At 35.7% G+C, this 16,771-nt stretch overlaps 1 protein-coding gene across 1 annotated transcript in view; it reads left to right on the top strand.

Annotated features, from left to right (window-relative positions):
• cul2 (cullin 2) overlaps nucleotides 1–16,771 on the top strand; it is a 29,895-nt gene that overhangs the window by 5,873 nt on the left and 7,251 nt on the right. The window contains exons 7-18 of the mRNA XM_084102512.1: nucleotides 2,817–2,913; nucleotides 3,563–3,673; nucleotides 4,104–4,266; nucleotides 5,423–5,547; nucleotides 5,906–6,013; nucleotides 7,089–7,148; nucleotides 7,270–7,398; nucleotides 9,100–9,186; nucleotides 9,380–9,532; nucleotides 13,429–13,506; nucleotides 13,665–13,731; nucleotides 15,768–15,970. Coding sequence (XP_083958638.1) covers nucleotides 2,817–2,913; nucleotides 3,563–3,673; nucleotides 4,104–4,266; nucleotides 5,423–5,547; nucleotides 5,906–6,013; nucleotides 7,089–7,148; nucleotides 7,270–7,398; nucleotides 9,100–9,186; nucleotides 9,380–9,532; nucleotides 13,429–13,506; nucleotides 13,665–13,731; nucleotides 15,768–15,970 — 1,381 coding nt within the window. The remainder of the gene's footprint in view (nucleotides 1–2,816; nucleotides 2,914–3,562; nucleotides 3,674–4,103; nucleotides 4,267–5,422; nucleotides 5,548–5,905; nucleotides 6,014–7,088; nucleotides 7,149–7,269; nucleotides 7,399–9,099; nucleotides 9,187–9,379; nucleotides 9,533–13,428; nucleotides 13,507–13,664; nucleotides 13,732–15,767; nucleotides 15,971–16,771) is intronic.

The following is a 16,771-nucleotide window of genomic DNA, read 5'->3' as shown; positions in this document are numbered from 1 at the left end:
TAATCTGTAAAATTTAATAATAGGATATAAATGGTTAAATTTGAGTTTGTATCGGCTATTTTCGGCTATTGTCCCGTTCTTCGTGATCCCATGTTTCAAACTTTAGTTAGTGTGTAATGTTGCTGTTAGAGCATAAATAATATCTGTAAAATTATAAAGCTCAAAGTTCAATGCCAAGCGAGATATTTTATTTAACAGAAGTCGCCTACATCGAACGGCCCGTTTGGACTACATCCCTCTACTTCCTTCTTTAATGACGTCACTAGAACCGTTTCTTGACTAACCTCCGCCCACAGGAATGCTCCCTCAACTCTACCGAAATTCGTTTATGTACTTGCGCACTTCTTATAACTTACTGTGTTTACTCAGCTCTTACGGTGATTTTCTGAAGTAAAACTGACGCTTCATCTTTTGTGTGATGTACAATAAACTTTATTAAACTCATCAGTATATGTTTGATCATCATTCAGACAGCAGACTTGTAGGCTATTAATAAATAATGGATACATACAAGCAGATGACAAATACGTTATAATAACCGTAATTAAACTACTAAACTATACCTGTTTCATCTCTATACAGCACTCTGACTCTGTAGGCATTATTGTCCGACTCGAAATGAACACCGTTACTGAGAGTTTCTGATATTATCATCATTCCGTGAGATGAATTGTCCTGAGAGACTGAGCGTGAGCTTATGAAGCTCCGCCCCCTGGGTCGTCCAGCAGCAGCTCATTTGCATTTAAAGGGCACACACTAAAACAGCGCGTTTTTCTGAGCCCCAAAAAATGACAATTTAAACATGCTGTAAAAAATGATCTGTGGGGTATTTTGAGCTGAAACTTCACATACACACTCTGGGGACATCAGAGACTTATTTTACATCTTGTGAAAAGGGGCATAATACGGGACCTTTAAAAGCCTGTTTTCTCAAAATGACTTTTCTCTCATTCTCCAAGTCTGAAATCTCCACTTCAGTAGCACCGATATACACCAAACCTTCCAGTCTTGTACCTAGTTATATTATGAAGACATTTACAGAGGGATTTGTAAATATATTATTCCTAGCCTGATTTATATAACATTTTATTCCAAAAAACATGGCAAATCATTTTTTTTAAGGCTATTGACAGTATATTCTGATTTACAGGATAACAAAAGTATATATCCATAAATCCCTCTGTAATTTTTCCCCCCATCTAATATGTGAACACAATAAAAAAATAATTTTGAACCTGGCTTTATCCCATACTCAGATTTTGTTTTTTAAAATAAATGCAAATTAGTGCATATTTAATTAGATAATGCCTAATTTGCATATTTAAACATTAAATTACAGAAAACGTGTAATACATTTTTTTTCTCATGTTAATGTAGGTAATCAACTAGGAAAGTTTCATGGTGATATCTGCTAGTTAAAAATTTTACCCTATTCACCTGTAGTGTCTCGCCTTAACTTGATTTACTTTAACCATTATTTTATTTTATTTTATTTCTATTGACAAATTTATTTATTTTGTATCAGTCAATATTGAATATTTAATTATTTTAGTCTGTTTTTTTTTACAATTTTTGTCCACTTCAATTCTACAAATAGCCAAGGGTTTGAGGGAGCAAGCCAAGCGTAATCAATAAACAGCAATTAATAATTAACATCCCTAAAGGAATAAAATTGTGCTCCACCCACAGGAGTTACACCAGAATTGCATAACCAGTTGTAGTTTTTTCACATTTAAATATAGTTCACCTAATTCTCTTTTAGGAGTTGGCGATATTACTAAATTCTTATTTCACGATATGAGAAATTTTATTTATAAAATAATATAGTTATTTTGTTTAATTTGATCTCATGTTGTTTATTAAAAATAAGAAAAAAATGGCAAATAACAAAAATACAAATTAAACAAATTAAGTTTTTCAGGTACATTAGGTTTATTTAACATGTTGGAATTACTACAGAAATGTAATAATCAAACATAAAAATAAAATATTGCATAGTCTTCACTGTATGAATTAAATATAAATGTATTTTTATTGAAGCTTAAAAAGTGATTCAGTCAAGAGCAGTGAGTTGTTTTATCTGTTGTGTGATTAACATTAATGACACAGAGCAGCAAGTAGGTTTATTAGGCTGCTGTCACTTTAAGACCAAACGCATGGATCCATTATACACATACATCCGCTTTACACTCAACTGTTTATTGCTCTTGAGTAATAACAGCTGTGTTTGCATGAATACTCCACACGATGGGCATTTTGACAGAATTACGTGTGTATTCGACCATTCAAGCTCAATAAAACGTTAAAGAGAACTGAATTCACGATGGTAAGCACCGCATGTCTTTAATAATATATTGCGCTTATAACTCTTTTTAACATCAAGCACATCCCACTCTTTATATACTAATTCATGCATTTCATCACGCGCTATTGATTTACATATGGCAATATACACAATATAGCAAAATCTCTAACGATAAGCATTTTATACCATGGTAATAATACATATTGTCACACCGCCCAGCCTTGTTCTCTACAGTAGCTCAAATAACAAACTTATTTTTTGTGTTAAAAGTGCTGTAACAAAAATGCAAGCTTCACGTTCAAGCTTTTAAACCATTCTGCCCACTTGCTTGTTTCTGTTGTGTTTTACTGTAAATATATTTACGGTTCGTAATTCGCATCTATGGCAAGTCTTTGGTCCCACAGACGCTTTTGCATGACCTGAACCCAAGTTCAGTTTTATTGATTATATGTCAGTTCTGCAGAGGATACATTTGCAGATTAATTAGTAAGTTTTGATGTTGTTTCCGTAGCGACCGATGTGGGGAGGACCCAAATCAGAAAGTAATCCACGGGGTTATCAACTCCTTTGTTCATGTTGAACAATACAAGAAAAAGTTTCCTCTAAAGGTGAGAATCTCTGTCTAGATGCATGTTTTTTTTTTATGTGACATTGATTCAAAGTTTTTGTTATTTTTATGCTAATGTGAAACTTCAGTAATATTTTCTGTAAATATTTTTAAAAATGTATTTTTTGTACACTACCGTTTAAAAAAATAAATAATACTTTTTAAAATATTTTTTTTTATATATATTTAATCAGCAAGGAGGCATTAAATGGATCAAAAGTGACAGTAAAGACATTTTTAATATTACAAAAGATTCATATTCCAAATAAATGCTGTTCTTTTGAAATTTCTATTCATCAAACAATCCTGAAAAAATAAAAAGTATGGCGGATACGGCATGTTAGAGTGATTTCTGAAGGATCATGTGACACTGAAGACTGGAGTAATGATGCTGAAAATTCAGCTTTGATCACAGGAATAATACATCGTACTATATATTCACACAGAAAACAGTTATTGTAAAATGTAATAATATTTCACAATTTTAGATCAAATAAATGCAGCCTTGTTGAACACAAGAGACTTTTCAAAAACATTTAAACAATCTTACCGACCCCAAGCGTTTGTGTGCATATTTGCATGCTTGGAGTGTGTGTGTTTTTGCACTCATGCGTCTGATTTGAAGACCACACCCTCTCTTTTAACCCCAGTTTTATCAGGAAATCTTTGAGGGGCCGTTTCTGACAAAAACCGGCGAGTATTACAAACAAGAAGCCTCCAATCTACTGCAGGAGTCCAACTGCTCCCAATATATGGAGAAGGTGAGCCTGTCCAATACAATTCAATTCACATTTATTTGTATAGCGCACTTTTCACAATACACACCATTTCAAAGCAGCTTTACAGAAAATGCGTGACTCCACATTACAATTTAGAGTGATCTGTAATCAGAGGAAACTGTCTAAGTTAAGTATTTCAGAAATGTACATGTACAAATCACAGTTAGCTAAAAAAATATTAATTTAAACAATGCAATAATTTAATGCAGAAACAATGAGCTCATTGAAGTAATGAATACCTGTTTGTTAACAAATGATTATGACATTTAGAAAAAATGATAGCATTGGTGTGTTTTACATTTAGAACAGTTGGTTTTGGTTATTTAGTCCATTTGCCATGTTGCTGTCGTTCCTGTGATGGTAATCAGGAGACGTTTGCTCTGCTTCCTGCTGTGTTCTGCTGCTCCTGCAGGTTTTAGGCCGGTTGAAAGACGAAGAGGTGAGATGTCGGAAGTATCTGCACCCCAGCTCTTACGCCAAAGTCATCCACGAATGTCAGCAGAGGATGGTGGCCGATCACCTGCAGTTCTTGCACGGGGAGTGTCAAAATATCATCCGACAGGAAAAGAGAGAGGGTCAGCAGGCTTATTTACGCTTACAACCAGTGTGAACCTTCACTTTCAGCTCAGGGATTTATGTATGTGTGTGTATGCGTCTCAATGGACCACTTGCACTGAGCTTCGTGACACACTTCCGTTTTCAAATAGTACATCTCACTTATGTATAATTTCAGTGTACTGTCGTCATTGAGTTGACTAAACGCACACAGGCAATCCTTTTTATTAGTTAAAATTGAACATTTTTAGTTCATTAAAAAATGTAAACTCAACAGGTATGAAATATCAGTAAGAGAAAAACACTGTTAATGAGAAGACGAGCATATAGGACGGCTGCAGGTTAGTGGGTCAATATATTTAGTCTATTTATTATTCCCAGAGTGTGTGTGTGAAGTTTTGGCTCAAAATACGCCACAGATATTTTTATATAGCATGTTAAAATTGTCACTTTTTGAGGGTGAGCAAAAACACACCGTTTTGTGTCTGTTCCTTTAAATGCAAATGAGCTGCTGCTTCCGGCACAGGGGGCGGAGCTTCAAGAGCTCGTGTCCTTTTACCTCACACACACATGCACTGAAAATTTCTAAAACTTTTAGCCTTTTATGTTCAAACCGGAGTCAGAAAGATGGAGAGACTCAAGAAGAAGTGACAACATGTAGAAGCAACAGGACATTTCTGAATGGTTAGTTGATGAATTTATGTAGCTGATGTGTAGTTATCTTCTAGTCATTGATTAGCATATTCTGTCATGATAATCTATCAATCGTGTTCAGGGGGCGGGGTTTATGTAAATTCTAGGGTTGGTGATGTCACTAACTCGGGAGGAATGTGGTGTAGTCTCTACCAGCCGTTTGTTATAGTTCTTAAAAAGCGATTTCTGTAAAAGCAAATATCTCCCTTTGCTTTGAACTTTGAGCGTTGTAACTTTGCAGATGTTGTTTATGCTCAAACAGCAACATTACACAAAAAGTGAAATCATAATCAACCACCCCTTTAATCCATTGGCAGCCATAAAACGTAGTGATAATCTGCGTTCTCATGTATGTAGGTGCGCTGAACGCTGTTAGCGGAAACTCCCGAGGTGTAATAAGTAGATCGCGGAAGTAGTTGTGCAAGTAGTCCATTGGCTTGTTGTAAATGTAGGACGCCGTCTTGATGGTTTGTTTGGTTTCAGATATGGCGAATATGTACACGCTACTGCGGGCCGTGTCCAGCGGCTTACCTCACATGATCCAAGAGCTCCAGGTCCACATCCATGATGAGGGTCTCAGAGCCACCAGTAACCTCTCTCAGGAAAACGTGAGTAACTGGGGTGATGTGGAAGGAACTGTTTCACAGACAAGGCTTAAGCCTAGTCCCAGACTAAAAGGCTGAAAAGGAACTTACACGGACATATCTTAAAATATTGTCACTGCCATTGTTTTGTCTCAAGATGCACATCAGTAATGTTTTTTTTTTTCTTTGGCATGTTTATAAAAGCTACTTAAATGTACTAATTAAACTAAGGCATAATCCTGGCTTAATCTAAGCCCTGTTTGTGAAACCTTAGAGTCTAAAAGTGCTTGGTAGCTATATGTGTGATTATATGAACAGGTTTATATGCAGAATTATTTGTATATAGCATTAATTGCGGTGCTCTCTGATCTTTGTCTTGCAGATGCCAACCCAGTTTGTGGAGTCAGTGTTAGAGGTTCATAGTAAATTTGTCCAGTTGATTAACACAGTGTTGAATGGTGACCAACACTTCATGAGTGCGCTTGATAAGGTACACTTACATTTCAACACCGTTTAAAAATGATTTACAAGTGTCTATACAGTAACAGGCAAAGATTTAGACACTCATTATTGATAGTAAAAACATCAATACTTTGAAATATTTACACAGTATGATGTAATATAAAGGCTACACTTTATTTTTAAGTTGCCCTTATTACAGTGTAATCATACAAAAAAGTAATGAGTAATATTAATTAACAACATTATGGGTAGGGTTTGGTTTAGAGTTGGTTGCTTGTAATTATGAATAATTTACATTTACTGTTATTACTATAGTAAGTACATGTAAGATGTGTAACGGACAAAACTTTAAAATACAGTGTTACCAATTTAATAAATAACATAATAGTAAAAACATCAATACTTAGAAATAATACTAATGCAATTATGGAGAAATAATATATAATATAATAAATTATAATGTAATAACATAACATAATAATAGGAAAAACATCAATACTTTCAAATAATACAAATATAATTATGGAGATTAATATATAATATCATAAATTATGATGTAATAACCTAACATAATGATAGTAAAAACATCAATACTTAAAAATAGTACAAATGCAATTATGGAACCTGATATATAATATAATTAATTATAATAACATAACATAAGGATAGTAAAAACTCAATACTTTAAAACAATAATGAAATAATACAAATGCAATTATGGAAATTATTATATGATATAATAAAATATATATTAATATACATTATAATGTAATGTAATGCAATAACGTAATGTAATGATAGTACGAAATTCAATACTTTGAAATAATACAAATGCAGTTATTTAATATAATATAATATAATATAATATAATATAATATAATATAACATATATTAAAAGCACCATGGCTGAGAATTAAACACAGAAGAGCATCACTCACATTTTCTCCAGAAAATTAATTTTACAGTTCAAACAGTGCAAACGTTCTCCCTGTAGTCCAGTAGGGGGTGTCTGGGATTGTGAAAGTGTTGACCTCGGGTTCATGTGTGTGTTTCCAAACACTGGAGTTTGTGGTTTGTGCTTTTATTGCTCATTTCCCTTCCAGGCCTTGACTTCAGTAGTGAACTTCAGAGAGCCCAAATCCATCTGCAAAGCACCTGAGCTGGTGTGTAATCACTGTTTATCTTGCCAACCTTAGATCAAGATGACTAAATACACTCTTACCAACCTAATGAACACACACTGACTGAACATTAACACGCCTTTTCCTCCTCGCCGCCGCACAGCTGGCCAAGTACTGTGACAACCTGTTGAAGAAGTCTGCAAAAGGAATGACGGAGAATGAAGTCGAGGACAAACTGACCAGCTTCATCACCGTCTTCAAATACATCGATGATAAAGATGTGTTTCAGAAGGTGAGGCCATGACTTGATTTAAAGAGAACAGGAAATGATGCAAAGAAGAAAATGGGGAAACAGGAAATGGGAAATGTTGCGAGCTGGATTCGAACCTGTGTTGATGCATTTAAATTAAAATTTGACAAAATAACCCTTTATATATATATATATATATATATATATATATATATATATAAAAAAAAAAAAAAAAAAAAAAAAACTTTAGAAAAAGTATTTTTCTATTGGGAAAATGAACCAAAAATATGTATGATGTCATATCTCTTGCTCAGGGATGGATACTTTTTTTTGTCCATTGAAATGCTCTACAGTGAGAATGTCTAAGTTGCAAATCATAGTCTGTGATGTCAACTAAAAGCTATTGGTCAAACATTTTGATGTGTCCCATCCCATGCTAGCATGTTTTAACAATGGGCTAGAATTGTTGTTTTAGCTATGTGTTAAAACATGCTAGCAATATGTTAAAACATGCTAGCAGCATGTTAAAGCATGCCAACAAGAAGTTAGAAATGTGAAAACATGTTAGCACTGTTAAAATATGTTATCATCATGTTAAAACATGTTAGCACATACTATGAACATGTTAAAACATGATAGCACCACGATAACGTTAAAACAGCAAAATGTAAAGTACGTTTTAACAGTGTGTTAAAATAGCTTTAAATGTTGGGAATGTTTTAAAAGATGCTAGCAGCATGCTAACATGTTATAACATGCTAGCAAAAAAATGCTAAAACGTGAGAAACATGAGCTGCGTTCATGCCATGTTGTATTTACTGTAATTGCGAGATGACAACCAGTGTTAACAGAGTTAACAAAGTTGAAATCTCGAGTTCTACGAGGACGTTACTCTTTTAAATCATGTAATTACATTAATTCTGACATGGCTTGAACACATTTGTTATGAACGTGTTAAAACATGTTAGCAATTTGTTAAACATGTTAGCAATTTGTTAAAACATGTTAGCAATTCTTTAAAACATGTTAGCAATTTGTTAAAACATGTTAGCAATTCTTTAAAACATGTTAGCAGTTTGTTAAACATGTTAGCAATTTGTTAAAACATGTTAGCAATTTGTTAAACATGTTAGCAATTTGTTAAAACATGTTAGCAATTCTTTAAAACATGTTAGCAGTTTGTTAAACATGTTAGCAATTCTTTAAAACATGTTAGCAGTTTGTTAAACATGTTAGCAATTTGTTAAAACATGTTAGCAATTTGTTAAACATGTTAGCAATTTGTTAAACATGTTAGCAATTTGTTAAAACATGTTAGCAATTTGTTAAAACATGTTAGCAATTTGTTAAACATGTTAGCAATTCTTTAAAACATGTTAGCAATTTGTTAAACATGTTAGCAATTTGTTAAAACATGTTAGCAATTATTTAAAACATGTTAGCAACATGTTAAAACATGCTAGAATTGTGCTAGTAATGTGTTAAAACATATTGCAGCATGTTAACATGTTAGAAAACAGCATGTTATCAACATATTGTTAAACGTTACCACACGATATGAAAATGTTAAAACATGTTAGGAAAATGCGCTAAAATGTGCTAAAACGTTGTAATAAAATGTGTTATAACATGCTAGTGTTGTGCTAGCAATATGCTAAAACGTTAACAAACATGCTAGCAAAATGTTAATGGCACTCACTGATTTCCTGTTTTTCTCTTTTTAATTGTCATTTATTCTTGTAGTTTTATGCCAGGATGCTTGCAAAGAGGTTAATACACGGACTTTCATTATCCATGGACTCCGAGGAAGCCATGATCAACAAACTGAAGGTACAGAAAGTCTCACACACACAGCCGTCTTTCTTGAAGAGTGTGTAACGGTTCACAAATGTGACTCCGAGTGTTCGCTGGCTGTGGGCGCCTCAGCGTTGTCATTATGCAGAGCCACGGATGAGCCTGATGAAGGGTTCTGTGTGATTAAAGTGAGCAGACCTGTCATTGTTCCTCTCTCTCTGCCTTGCAGCAAGCGTGTGGCTATGAGTTCACAAGCAAACTGCACAGAATGTACACTGATATGAGCGTCAGCACCGACCTCAACAACAAATTCAACAACTTTATCAAAACCCAGGAGACTGTAGTGGACCTGGGCATCAGCTTCCAGATTTACGTATTACAGGTAAGAGAGAATATTATTACTGTGTTCATACATGCACGTTCTTAATCTGATTATGCTTAATAAGCGGATAATGCACGCGATCATGATCGTGTTAACCCGCTTTCCTTCATCGGAGTATAAACGTTTAATGGCTGAAGCATAAACCGATCATCATCTAGATTTCGCCCTGCATGTAAACGCATTAATCTGATTTCTGTCGGCTTATTGAAGTGCGCATGCGTGATATGTGACGGTCCTTACTGTGAGTTCAAGCGCATCCAGACAGAGCGAGTGTTTCGCAGTGAGAGAGGAGGAAATATATCGCAAACTCAGACTCTTTCTAGAGTCTAAAAATGATAAAAGTGCAGAAGAAGAAGAAGTGGTGTACAGTCAAAATGCTGCGTCTGTAACTCCATGAGAGGAGAATATATGAGCGGCTGACATGTTGCAATACTCTTCTTCAGTTTATAACGCTTCATTTAACATCACAACCGACAGAACAAATGAAATACTCAGAGTCTGATACGCTAATTATTACATTTTGACGTCACTATCGGGAAATAACCTGATTTATTAATAAAGTCTTGTAAACGCGGTTTACTTGCATTCATTTGCATGTAAACCTGGACAAGAGGTTATATTTCAATAAGCTGATTTCTGTGAGTTATCAGCGTACTGGTGTGGATGTAAACGTGCTCATTAAGTATTAAGGCCCGTTCACACCAACAGCTCTGGGCCCTATCTTACACCCAGCGCAATTGACTTTGTACAGCGACGCATGTGTCATTCCTATTTTGCATCCGCACACAGCGGACTTTTCCCTCCACAGACGCACGTCGGTAAATTAGGGAATGAACTTGCGCTCCCGGGGGCGGTTCAGCGAAAAGAGGAGGCGTGATCCGGCGCAAACGTTCCCTGGTGCTATTTTGCAGTTTCAGAAAACAATTCCGCCACTGACCAGGAGAAACCTCGTCTAAAGTCAGTGACGCGTTCAGATGCTACTTTAAGGGCGCATGCTTGGCCATAATGTAGCGTGTGCTCAACACACACACACTTTGCTTCTCTCATCTACACAGAAGCAGCAGTTCCCATTTTTGCAAATCATACATTATTACAAGGAAAAATATTAACACACGAGGGAAATCATTGCGGTGTCCATGAAGATGTGAAAAATAGGCATGAATCTAGCTTACACATTTACCCAAATTATCATACGCCTGTTTAACCGAAGCTAATCTGGGTGTGTTTCTCCATCCCCAATGTCAATTCTCTGTGTTTTACGGCCCTGACGAGAACGTCGGTCTCCTCGGCTGTGAACCGCTCCTGGCGTGCGTCTGGCAAATCCGCCGTTATAATAGCAATCCGCCATGGATCAAGCGCGCCTGCTCTTAAAGGGAATGTGAGATGACGCTCTGATTGGTTTATTTCACGTTACGCCCAAACCACACCTATGAATAATGAAGCTACTTCAGACCAACACATTTTAGATTTGTGTCGGGCGCAAGAGTCATTTATCCCGCCGGTATAATAGCAACAGCGCCCGGGACCCGCCCACAAATTTACTTCCATTTCGCGTTTGATACTGCATTTCAGATCGTTAAAATAGGGCCCTATAACTGTAACGTAGGGATGGGACGGTATGAAAATTTAATATCACGATTATAGTGACCAAAATTATCGCGATTATCAATATTATCACAGTTTTGTTAAAACGAGATGAGTGTTCAAAAAGAGTTGATGATCACACTGAAGGCATTTCAACAAGTTTTATATTTGAAAATCAACAAACAAGAAATAAAACAAGCAGCTCTATGCACCTTTTAAAGCAAGATTCTATTCTGTGGCATTTCCTTCCTTATAATGACGGTCGTCAATAGCAACGCATTATAACACCGCGCACATCCATTGTAACGGCCGCCTAGTGTTAAGTAGTGTTCATGACATGAATGTTAATGTGCCTTTAAGATAACTTCTATGGCGTACGTTATTGTATGCATGCTGTTTTTATGTGAGCGCGCACGCACAGTGAGAGTGAGATTGCTCGCGCAAAGAGGAAGATGACCTCTCTACTGCTGACCGTTGTTTTATTATAATGTGTTTACTTCCACTTTGATTTGTAGCGTGTTTTAGAGTGTTTTCTTTTCCCTTTTAACATTCGCTCTTCGACATGTATGTGAAGCCTGTGCTTAACTGAGAGAAAACATCTATAAAAGTCTCATGGAACTACCAGTTCATTTGCACTGTCTTGTATTCTTCATCTGGGCAGACTTCAAACTCTCTGACAGACGTTACACCATGTATCACAACGGAAGCGCTCTCTCGTTTCATTCAAATACAACTTGCCGTCTTGCGTCTCCGTTTTTAATTGTATTGAAAATTAAATCAGAGTTGATTTATTGTTTACAGAGTTTGATAATATTGTTGTAATCATCTTGTCTGAACGATTGTTTTCCATCCTTGATTAAGTTTCCCTCAGGACTTTTGTTAAAGCCAATATATGACCACACCTCAGAATTGGTTCTCTTAAAAGGCAGAAAAATCTCCCGAGCACGGTCACTGCCTTCCGCAATTCCTTCTTGAATAAAAAAAAACAACAACATTGCGCGCTGCGCCTGCATCAAATTTTAAACGATATTACTAACCGTCAGTACATTTTATCGTGGTTTATAGTGAAACCGGTAATCGTCCCATCCCTTCTGTAACGATAACTATATTAGCATCTACACCTGCGGAGTATCGCTCTGTTTATTATAAGTATACACTAGTTTTGTCTCCTGCCGCTTTAAAAGCTTGAGCTCTTGTGGATTCTGATTGGCTGTCATTGTTTTAATCGTTCATCAGCTGGAAAAGATCGTTCTGAAAGTGATTGCAACAGTATCATTTCTCTGTGCTGTTATCAGTATAGTTGCTCTTATATATTTCAGATGATTTTTAGAACTATATCTTTATCATCATAGTTATCGTCCTTGCTGTGAACGGGCCTGTAAACTTAATCCCGCAACTTAACGCCAAGGACATGATTGTTGAAGAGAAGTGTGTGCTGTTACTTTTCTCAGTGATCAGACTTGCGGTTTTCGTCAGGTTGACAATATAACAGGAGATAAAATCCAGAAGCAAAGTTGTAAAAACTTTTAAGCCATTAACAGCCCTAATATTATGGGCAAATTTACATATGTTATCAAATTAATTACATATGCTGAATAAAAAATATATATAATTAATCGTAATTTATCGCTTTTATTAATATTAACTGAGAACCCCCACCCCCCAAAAAGAATTATATCAATAATTGAATAAGTAATTATTAAGTGATAAAAAATAATGAAGTTACCAAATAAATTCAGTTTAAAAAATACATTCAGAAATCAACAAAATTTTAACTATTGTGAGAAACTATGAGAAAATCAACAAATGACTGCCCACTTTTATATAAACAGGATTTTGCTACTCATTGTACACGCAAATGATTAGCCAATCGTAACAGAGGTCATTTACATATAAAAGTCTTAAACATGCAGTTGCAAAATCAGCTTATTTAATTATAAGGGTCAGCGAAAGGGTGAGTGGTCATCAAACACTAAATTATGACTTTAGAATCAGCATGAAACAGAAGTTGTGCTAGTCTTTTCTTCCCTAATGTGACGTATATCCTAATGAAACGGCTTCTGGAACAAGAATAAAAGTTGGGTTGGAGTTGATTGGATGGTTGTGGTTTGCTATTGGCTGATCTCATGTGAGTGACAGGTTATAGCTCCGCCCTCATCATCAGAGAAGAGAAGAGATGCTGCGAGAGGAACTTATTCTGATTCAAGATTACCAGAACATGCATTTAAAAGAAGAATGATGTGCACAGATAAATCATGTATAATAAAGACTGCTGCCATAATGTAGAATATGCCTGTGCTCGTGTGTTTCAGGCGGGAGCATGGCCCCTCACACACGTTCCCTCTTCCACGTTTGCCATCCCACAGGAGCTGGAGAAAAGTGTACAAATGGTAAGCTGCCATGTCAACATGCCCAAAACCTTACGCATCATCATTAGGGGCAAGAACTTAAGCTTCCTGCATGTACTGAGAGATGAACATGTAAAATCCTCTTTCGTTTCGTTATAAAAGTAGATGACGCTGATTTAACGGATGTGTTTCTTCTGCAGTTTGAGTTGTTTTATAACCAGCACTTCAGCGGAAGGAAGTTGACCTGGCTTCATTATCTCTGCACAGGTAAAGTCCATCATACACCATTTTTTATAATGTTTTTCTTACTCTCACCAGGGCTGCATTTATTTGACCTTATATGTTACAATTGAAATATTATTGCAATTTAAAATGCCGGGTTTCCATTGTAATATATATTTAATCAAATGTAATTGATTCCTGTGATGGCAAAACTGAATAAAAGTATTAATTTCTTTGTAAAAAAATCTTACTGACCCCAAACTTTTGAACATTTAAAGATGTTATGCTGATTTATTAATTGTAATTAATCACATATATGAATATTAGTTGAGAAAAGCACCCAATTAATGAAGTAATTATATTAATAATAATAATAAAAAAAAAAAAAAAAAAAAAAAAAAATATATATATATATATATATATATAAAATTTATTTATACTAAATTAATGTGTAGAATCAACAGATGTATTATATCAAACTTTTATATTTATATATTTATATTTATATTATATTATATTTATATTTATTTTAAATAGGGCACTATTTAAGGCCATTTGTCGTGGTGGACGTTATCGAGTGCACCCATTCAATCCCACAATGCACCTCAAAAACGAGTGTACAACTGATGTACACTAAACGGATAGTTAGAGAATACCCATAATGCACTGTGAGAGTGACGCGCTGAATGAATTTCCACGTCTGACCTGAAGATGGCGTTTGCATTTTCCAAACCGCTGGTTCACCGTGGTTTCTGCGTAATTTCCTTTTTTAACTCATTATTAATACATGCTAGTTTCCATGACTGAGTTCAAGATAAATCTTTTCATTGCTATTGGAGCTGCCAGTCTGGGGAGTTTCAAATGGTTATTAAACAGCAAGCACAAACTATGCAAAAGTGGCATCCCTTCCAGTGTCCGAATTCACTCACTCGTTTTCATTCACTGCTTGAAGTGGAGTGATGTAGGGAATAGTGAATGAGGGTATGGGGGCGATTTCGAACACAGCTAGTGTTTGTTGGCTGGTGCTGTTGAAGCCTGATTAGCCACACCTGGTATTTCTACACAACCACAGCAAATCCCTGCCAAGAGTCGGATTATCACACTGAGCTATGACAAAATATCCTGAGTAATCCGTCAACACCGCAAGATACACTTCTAGGACTCACTCATATAAGTGTGCAGTATTTTAACAAAACTTTAACCCTCACGTTCAGTACCAGACAAAAGTTTCAACACACTTACTAATTCATTATTATTACTATTTGCCACATTTTAGGATTTCAGAACATTTTAAAATAATAGTAAAGCTCAAATATAAAATGTAAGTTTCGACTTGTTTAACTTGTTTTGGTCACCACAAATTTTCCATATTTGAATTCGTGTTCATGAAATATCACGCATTCAAATATGGTAAATATGTGGTGGCCAAAACAAGTTAAACAAGTCGAAACTTAATTTTTATATTTGAGCTTCTTCAAAGTGGCCTAAATCACATCTCTGCAGTTCTCTCTAGTGTTATTTCAGTATTATTTATATAGTAGGATTTTATGTATTAATATTCTGAAGTAGCTTTATTTTTATATTTTAATTTTAGTTTTTTAATTTGAATTTTACGTAAAGTTTTAGTCATTTTAGGTGCTTCTGTCGTTTAAAAAAAGTTTTTGAATACAATTTAAATATTTCTATTTTGCTTTAGTTTATTTATTATTTCAGCTCTAGTTGTTGTAATTTACTTCAATTTAAATGTATTTTATTTCAGTTAGTTGTCAAGGAAGCACATCTAATTTTTGTTTAAGTTTATAAGTTTAAAGGTGCGTCCTAATTTGCGTACTATTTTGTGTCGTTTGGTATTATAAATGGTGCGTTCACAAGAAAAAAAATGCACTTTAAATACCCGTATGATACAGTTAATTAACCGGAAACATGCACTCGACTGTCACAGCTGTCCTGAAGCAGTGGAGGGATCAGACTGATGACGAATGACTAAATAACCGCATAAAATTCCCACACTACACGGTTGAGGACAGATTGGATATAGTATAAGTGCATATGGTTTCTCTCAACCAACTTGTTTCTCCCAGGTGAGGTAAAGATGAATTACCTGGCCAAGCCGTATGTGGCGGTGGTGACCACCTATCAGATGGCCGTGCTTCTGGCGTTCAACAACAGCGAGACCGTGAGCTATAAAGAACTGCAGGACAGCACGCAGATGAACGAGAAGGAGCTCCAGAAGACCATTAAATCTCTGCTGGACGTCAAGATGATCAGCCACGACTCTGAGAAAGCAAGTCCAGATTTGTTTTAGTTTTATTTAAATTTTTATTGATTGCTTGATTTTTAAAGTGCCCCTATTATGCTATTTTAAAGGTTCCTAATTTTGTTTTTGAGTCTCCTACAATAGGTTTATATGCATCCAAAGTAAAAAATAAAACACTTGCATTTTCTCATAATATACACAGTGGGCCCTATTTTAACGATCTGAAACGCATGTATCAAACGCGAAACGCAAGTAACTTTGTGGGCGGATCTGGCGGACGCAAATCTAAAATGTGTTGGTCTGAAGTCGCTTCATTATTCATAGGTGTGGTTTGGGCGAAACGTGAAATAAACCAATCAGAGCGTCATCTCACATTCCCTTTAAGAGCAGGCGCGCTTGTTCCATGGCGGATTGCTATTATAACGGCGGATTTGCCATGAGCGGTTCACAGCCGAGGAGACCGACGTTCTCGTCAGGGCCGTAAAACACAGTGATGTGACATTGGGGATGGAGAAACACACCCAGATTAGCTTCGGTTAAACAGGCGTATAATAATTTGGGTAAATGTGTAAGCTAGATTCATGCCTATTTTTCACATCTTCATGGACACAACAATGATTTCCCTCGTGTGTTAATATTTTTCCTAGTAATTATGTATGATTTGCAAAAATGGGAACTGCTGCGTCTGTGTAGATGAGATAAGCAAAGTGTGTGTGTGTTGTGCACACGCTACATTATGGCCAAGCATGCGCCCTCAAAATAGCATCTGAACGCGCCGCTGACTTTAGACGAGGTTTCTCCTGGTCAGTGGCGGGATTGTTTTCTAAA

This window comes from Abramis brama (assembly GCF_963993115.1).
Source record: "Abramis brama genome assembly, chromosome: 24".
Classification (NCBI taxonomy): domain Eukaryota; kingdom Metazoa; phylum Chordata; class Actinopteri; order Cypriniformes; family Leuciscidae; genus Abramis; species Abramis brama.
This window is presented reverse-complemented; position numbering and strand designations above follow the sequence as displayed.